Here is a 7,219-nt window from a genome sequence, read left to right on the forward strand (position 1 = left end):
CGGACAGCGATATCGACCAATAGAAGCGGGAGGAAGCGGGCGCTGTGTAGCGGGGCTCTATGCCTGCCTGGTTGCGGTCCGATGTGCTGGGAGGGGCTCTAGGATGCACGGGGAAGTTTCAGGGGGTACACACATGGCTCCAGACCCTCTCTCCGGTCCCCAGGCTGGCTGCGGTGTGCCCCACCATGCCCCTCGCTGCTGCAGGCAATATCCTGGGTACTGCCCCCCATAACAGAGTGTTGCATTTCATCCAAAACATCTTTTTTTGTGTCTTTATTTCTGGGGCGGTGACAAAGTTCGCTCTGCTCGAGGTGCAGGGAGGTGGGCAGGCACAGGTTGGTGTCACCCTGCTGTCCCGGCGCACGGGGATCTGCAGGGACGGTGCAGCCGGGGCTGAGCACGGCGCAGCCTGCCCGCAGAGTCCGTGTCCCCTCGATGCTCTCTCACGGCTCCAACGCTGCATTTCTGCCCCCGCGCTGCCCATGGAGCAGCTTCCCCAGCCCCGCAGAACAGGGTGGGCTGCCTGGGGCACGCGGATGGGGGTCACCAGCGCCGGGGTCACCACATGTGCCGGTACGGGAAAGCCACCTCCACGCAGAGCACCGCCAGCGCCTGGGAGCAGTTGTGCCGCTGCCCGGCCAGCAGCCTCCCCTCGCCCATGGGGGCGGCCAAACCCGCCCCGGGGCCAGAGCTGCGCCAGCCCTGGCAATCCCGCCGGCGGGCATGGCCGCCCCGCGGCGTGGAGCCGTGCCAGGCCAGCCGCTGCGGCCTGCGGATGGGGACGGGGGTGAGAAGGGCTGGGGGACACCCCTTGGGGCACCTCCAGCTCTTTGGAGCAGCTCCTGCGTCTGTGCAAGTGCCAGGAGCTGCAGACCCTCACCCCGGCTCCTGGCATGGGTGTGTTTTTTTGGGGACACCCTGCCGGTGCCCACCCTGCAACTGGACTCACCAGAGGGGATCTGTCAGGACATTGCGCCCGTTGAACGAGTAGATGGGGCTCCGTGGGATGGCACCAGCTTGGCCGTTGAAGAGGGAGCTCCAGGACTTGGCCAGCAGCTGGCCCTGCGGGAGCAAGAAGCGGCGCTGAGCTGGGGGCCAGGATGATGCTGTTCTCCCAACCACATGTGGGCAATGAATTGCCCTCGGTTCCTCTTGGCTGCCCAAAACACAAATGCTAAGCACAGCCGGGGTGCAGGACCAGGCAAGGATCCCCTGCCAAGGCTCACCGGGGACCGTGGGGCTTTGCCACCGGCAGCCCCCATGTGGGACAGGGGTACCTGCCTTTAGGTTGACGACAGGGAGGGTTCTGTCCGTCCTCTTGACGATGGAGACGAGGTCCTGGGTAGGGGCCGACAGGAACGCCCGGAAAGTGCCATAGAGCTGAGCCTCCTGGGACTGCCGGTAGCACTGCAGGTCGGCGCCCCGGACCCCGCTCATGTCACCGGCCAGGGGCACGTTCAGGGCAGCCAGACGGAGCTGGGGAGGGGACGCATATATATATATATATAAATATACATATATATGTATATTTATATATAGAAAGCGCCTATCACCATATCAATAAACATTCTTTGGAACCACTCTGATGGCAGTTTGGGGGAGGCTTGGGCATGGCCAGGTGTTGAGGTCTCTGCTCCCCTCTTGCCAGGAGGGTGAAGCCTCCAGCCAGAGGGGTCCCCCCAGCACCTCTCCCCCTTCTCGCATGGTTGGGCCACTTGTCACCCACCCCTGGAGCCAGGGAGGGTGTTGCTTACCGAGGGGATCCGTGGGGCGATGGTGGTTGGCAGGATCTGGGGCAGCCCTTGTTCCTCCTGCTTCTGGACCTGGAATAACACAGCTCAGGTCAGCCTGGGGACACCCATCCCAGTGCCATGGGTGCAGCACCCTCCCCATCCCAACACAACCCCTTCTCCGTGGCACATCCCTCCCGGCACGGCTGGACCGGCAGCGCTCACCAGTGAGGGCGTCCGGGCCAGCACGGGTGTCCCCGTGTTGTCACCTTTCATCTGCGCCCGCTTTGCTGCCTGCATGGAAAGGAGAGGACAGTCCCGCAGGAGCCGGTCCCCGTCCCCACAGGCAAAGGAGACTCTGTCCCTTTGCTGGGATGTGAGCGGACCCGGGGGCTGCCCAGACCCCTCACCTGGTACTGTGGGGTGGAGGCAGAGGGATCGTCACCAGCGAAGAGCGACTCTGAATCCTCCAGCTGCTCAACGCAATGAGTAGACGGATGGGTTAGGGGGGGACCAGGGGAGGTTTATGTTGGATATTGGGAACAATTTCTTCCCCAAAGGGCTGTGGGGCATTGGAACAGGCTGCCCAGGGCAGTGCTGGAGTCACCATCCCTGGAGGGCTGGACAGATGGACATGAGGTTCTCAGGACATGGGCAGTGCCAGGGGTGGGGGAACGGTTGGACTCCATGATCTTGAGGGTCTTCCAACCAAAATGATTCTATGAATTGGCTCCCTCCCCAGGCTCCGCTGCCCCGGCACCAAACCCACCCTGGTGCCCCTTGCCAGAGCTGCAGCTGGACCCCCCCCACTGCGAGGGACCCCGGGGGGTGTCCTCGGTGCGCGGTACCAGGAGGCGGCTCCAGCCGGTGGGGGTCCGGAGGAAGGCGCTGCTCCCCTCCCGCACGTACACCAGGCTCCCCTCGGGCACGGCGCTGCCCGACTTCAGCATCAGCTCCTTAGACCTGAACACCCACGTCTGGCGCTGGGGGGGGATGGAGAGTGTCACGGCCCAGCAGTGGGACAACCGGACAGCCTCGGGGGGGTCACCCACTGGTGTGGCTGGGACGCACCTGGAGATCGGCACGGGCGTCCGGCAGCTCCGTCCGAGGGATGTCAGCACCTGCAGAGCCCAGAGAGGGGGGTCACAGGGAGCCGCACCACAAGGATGCGGTGGTGATGGGAGCCCAGGAAGGGAGCCGAGATTTGCAAAAAGGAGGAGGCTGGAGCCCCCGAAACACCCAAGAAATGTCCGTACCTGCTGCCCAGCCTGTGTCAGTGGCTGCCTGCAAAGGCAAGTGGGGGCTGTTACTGTCACCGGGCACAGGGTTGCCCTTCCTGGCACATGGGGAGGGGACAGGGTCCCGCTTGGGGACAGCGAGGCTGTGTCTCACCGGCTGCTTGCAGGGCTGCTGGGCACGGCTGGGGTAAAGCCTCTGGAATAAAGACAGGCGGGTTGGCAGGGAACCCCTGGTGCTGTGCATGTTCACACGCGTGTGCGCTGGCACAGGTGTGTGCACAGCCCGTGCTGGCCCTTACATTGAAGTAGAGGAGACCTGGTGCTCCAGGGGGGCCAGGGGGGCCGGGAGGGCCGGGGTTCCCAGGGGGACCTCGAAGACCCTGTGGTAGAGCAGTGGGGGATTGAATGGCGCTATTTTGGTGCTGCCTTGAGGGGGGCAGCTATAAGACACCCCATTGCTGTCCCTCATCCCTCCCCGGGCCAGGGCAGCGTTTCTCACATGGGGGATGATCGCTCCATAAATCTCTGGCTCCTCTTTGCCGCCCTGCAGAGAAAGAGGGAAGATGAAGGCTGATCTCCATCCTCCCCCTCTCAGTCCTCCCCCTCTCCATCTTCCTTTCCTCCATCCTCCATCCTTCACCCCAGCCGGGGCTCTGAGCCCTGTGGGGCTGCCTGCGCTCCAGCTGCAGGGTCCCCACGGCCAGTCTGGGGTCCCTGAACACCCCTCACCATGATGGGGTTCAATGAGCCCTGAGGACTCACCGTTTGGTACCCGCTGATGGGCGCCCAGGAGCCAGGCTGGCTGCCGGTGCCGGGGAAGGGGAGGTGGCCCGGTTTGCACCCGTGTTCCCCGTAGCAGCACCCCTGGGGGAGGCGCAGAGAGAGACACGATCAGAGCCTGCGCTGGGCGGTGGGGATGGGTCTGCGCTGCATGCACGGCTGTGCACACGTGTGTGCATGGCTGTGCACATGTGTGTGAATGGCTGTGCACACGTGTGTGAATGGCTGTGCACATGTGTGCATGCTCCATGTGCACACACGTGTGTTTTCATGTGCCCCAGGGGATGGTGTGACTCGCTGCCCCCCCACCCCAGTGCCCATTTGCGGACACTGTTGGTGCCACCCGGGTGAGGCAGAAGTTCTGCCCTCGCACCGAGGGGTGGGGGGGAGCGGAGGCAGCATATGGGGTTCAGGGGTTCACACTCAGGGTGTGGGGATGGGGATGGGCCCCCTCCCCAGCCAACTCCCCCAAGCCAGTGCCCATGGCTACAAACCCGCTCTCCAGGGTCGCCCTTTTCTCCCTGGAAGGAAAGCAGAGAGGTCCCATTGACACCGCAGCTCTAGGGGTTCCCGGGTCCCCCAAATCCCCTGGCACAGTGCTGTGCCTCCCTCCATGGGTAACACCCGCCATGGGGCTGTCTGGTCTCGGTGCTGACACTGGGGAGCAGCCGTGGCCGATGCCACCCCCATGCCCCCACCGCCCACGGTGGCTGCTTCCCCAGCTCACCTTGGGGCCCGGTGGCCCAGCCGTTTCCCGGTGCCCCGCGTGGCGCGAGTCGCACTGGAAAGCGAGGACGTGTTGGGGTGAACACGGGGGCTGCCCCTCACCCCCCGGCACCACCAGCCCCAGGACCCCCTACTCACCCTGTAGTCCCCCGGTGGCCCTGGTGGCCCCATGGGACCAGGCGCGCCCGGGGCGCCCGTCTCCCCGGTGCGGCCGGGGCTCCCTGGCATGCCTGGCAGTCCGTACTCGCCCTTCTCGCCCTGCCGGCACACGGTGCGTGGGGCGCTGAGCGCGGGGGGCTCAGCACCTTGTGTCTCCCCCGTCCCCGCAGCCACAGGACCGGGGCAGCCCCAGAGCCCCCCGGGGCAGAGCGAGGGTCCGGTGAACCTGCTGCTCCATCCCCCCCCCGCTGGCTCTGCTCTGGCCCCAGGGACATGGATACACAGGGAGCCTTTACCTTTAACCCAGGGAATCCTGGCTCCCCTCGGAGCCCGGGTTTGCCAGGGAGTGATGCAGGTCCAGTGGGACCAGGGGGTCCTTCGTGCCCAGGTACCCCGGGGGGGCCTTGTGGTCCTGGGAGTCCTGGTGCCCCCGGGGGTCCATCTGGCCCTGCTGAGCCTGGAGACCCTGGAGCTCCTTCAGCCCCGGGGAAACCGGGTGGTCCCACAGGCCCTGGAGGGCCAGGGGGTCCCAGCTTCCCATCCCGCCCAGGGACCCCTGGGGGCCCTTCATGGCCTGGGTAGCCTGGGGGTCCAGGCTGGCCGGGCAGCCCAGGGGGGCCCGGGGGTCCTGGGTTCCCTGCAGGGCTGGACGCTCCCAGCTGCGTGTTGGGTTGGAGGGAGACAGGAAAGAGAGAGCAGTCAGTGAACAGCAACATCCCATCCCCTGGTCCCCCTCCCTCGGGCTGCCCGCTCCCCCAGCCCTGCAGCCCAGCCCTCCCCACCCCCGCGGGTCCAGCCGAGGGCAGGCACCGCAGCCAGCGCCAGCGTCCCCCATCCACCCGCCACCGCCTGCCCGTGTCCCCATCCCAGCACTCACCTCGTTCTCCGATCCCCTGGGAAGGGCAGCGGCCATGGGGGGGCTCCTGCCTCCCCAGGTGCCGGGTGGTCCTGGGGGCCCCGGCGGTCCCGGAGGACCTGGGGGGCCCCGGGGACCCGGCTGCCCTGGGCTGCCAGTCTTCCCTTTCTCCCCAGAAAATCCGGGCTGGCCCCTCTCCCCCGGGAACCCTCGGTCGCCTTTCTCTCCCTGTTGGGGAAAGACAGAGCCTGGCTCCCTGCTCCTGACCTCCAGCGCTTCCATTTGCTGGCCTCCCAACCCAGACCCCGAAGCCAGAGTCCAAATCCAAAGCAGAAAAGGTTTTGAAGGGCCAAAAGAGCCAAGGGATTTGTCCCAGCGGGTCCCTGCGCCTCTTCCCGGGGACACACACACCCCGCACCTTTGGACCAGGAGGGCCGGGGCGCACGGGGCAGACGCAGCTGGACCTGTTGTGCATCTGGAAGAGGAGAGAGTGGTGAGGTGGGGGACAGGACCCCCGGCTGCAGGGACCAGCACAGGCACCCTGCGCCCAGCTCACCTGGAGGGCAGGATCTGTCTCCGGGGCCAGGAGCGCCCGCTGGGGCAGCCCTTTCGCCGTCGTCTGTGCAGAGAAGAGGTTGAGGGAGACCCCCGAGCACCATCCCCGTCCCCTGCAGCACTGTCCCCATCCAGCCCTGCCAGCCTGTGTCCCCCCGCACCCCTCGCCTGGGTGCCTATCCCAGGCTGCCCCCAGGGACCAGGTCCCCTCCACCACCTGGATCTGCAGGAACTCCTCTTCCTCTGCGCTCCCCTCGAACAGCTCTGGGGCAGCCGTGGGTCGGTGCTGCTGGGACAGACAGGGAGCACTCAGCGTGGGGCTGGGGGGACCCCGGCGGTGCGTGGGTCCCATGTGCACCCCATAGCCGGGGGTGGGAGCTGAGCTCCCGCACTGCCGTGAGGCTGCACCGTGCTGGGGGACAACAGGAGCTGCCATGGCTCCTTTCCAAGGGGGCAGAGGCGGCTGAGCCGCGGCTCGGAGGCTGGAGCAGGGCACAGATAAGGGGAAGGACGCAGCGAGGGGCCCAGCAGCGGCTGGGGGGGTTCAGGAGGGCTGGGGGAGTCAGGGGGGACGCTGCCTGGGGAAAAGCACCTGTCCTCGTGTGCGCGGCAGCGCATGGCCCAGACCCCTCGCTGCCCCCCTGGCAAGGGACTGCCGGCCTCTGGGGGCCATGGCCAGCGGGGGTTTGCTCAGCAGCACCTTCCGGGGGGGCTCCACGCTGCCAGCATCTGAGGGAGCAAAAGGACGATGGGGTGCGAGGCGGCAGAGCTGGAGGGGGACCGGGGTGGCACAGCACTCCCAGTTCCCAGCGTTTGTTGCGGCCGCAGCGGTGTCACCAGAACCCCAGCACCCCACACCTCACCTTCCAGTCTTACTCCGGAGGTGCCTCCTCCTTCCTGGGGTGCAGGGGAGGCTGTGCCCCCATCCCCCATGCCTACCTTCCTCCCCGTCCAGAGCGGGTGCCCTGGGGGCCGCGGGGCTGACGCTTGGATCCGGGGTGGTGTCCTCTGCGCCCAGGGGGTAAAACCACTGGGCTGTTGCATTGGGCAGATGCTCGGCCAGCACCGAGAGGATGCAGAGCGCACGGAGGAGGCGCTGGGGACCGCCAGACCCCATGCTGCTGCCTTGGGGCCAGGCTGCTCAGGATGGGGGTGTTCGGCTCATCCCGTTCGGC

At 66.6% G+C, this 7,219-nt stretch overlaps 1 protein-coding gene across 1 annotated transcript; it reads right to left on the minus strand.

Annotated features, from left to right (window-relative positions):
• Positions 1 to 285: 285 nt before the first annotated feature.
• On the minus strand, positions 286 to 7,219 carry LOC309449060 (uncharacterized protein). Its single transcript, XM_082070971.1, has 23 exons — positions 6,984 to 7,219; positions 6,637 to 6,773; positions 6,262 to 6,330; positions 6,046 to 6,108; positions 5,908 to 5,964; positions 5,511 to 5,717; positions 4,930 to 5,292; positions 4,613 to 4,732; positions 4,476 to 4,529; positions 4,243 to 4,269; positions 3,731 to 3,832; positions 3,468 to 3,512; positions 3,268 to 3,348; positions 3,123 to 3,164; positions 2,987 to 3,014; positions 2,802 to 2,851; positions 2,579 to 2,713; positions 2,141 to 2,203; positions 1,956 to 2,024; positions 1,755 to 1,823; positions 1,282 to 1,476; positions 950 to 1,062; positions 286 to 769 (listed from the first exon to the last, which is right to left on the minus strand). Exons 1-23 carry the CDS (start codon positions 7,159 to 7,161, stop codon positions 559 to 561), a joined length of 2,478 nt encoding a protein of 825 aa, XP_081927097.1. The 5' UTR covers positions 7,162 to 7,219; the 3' UTR covers positions 286 to 558.

Source organism: Streptopelia decaocto (genome assembly GCF_964273445.1).
Source record: "Streptopelia decaocto genome assembly, chromosome: 22".
NCBI classification, from domain to species: Eukaryota; Metazoa; Chordata; class Aves; order Columbiformes; family Columbidae; genus Streptopelia; species Streptopelia decaocto.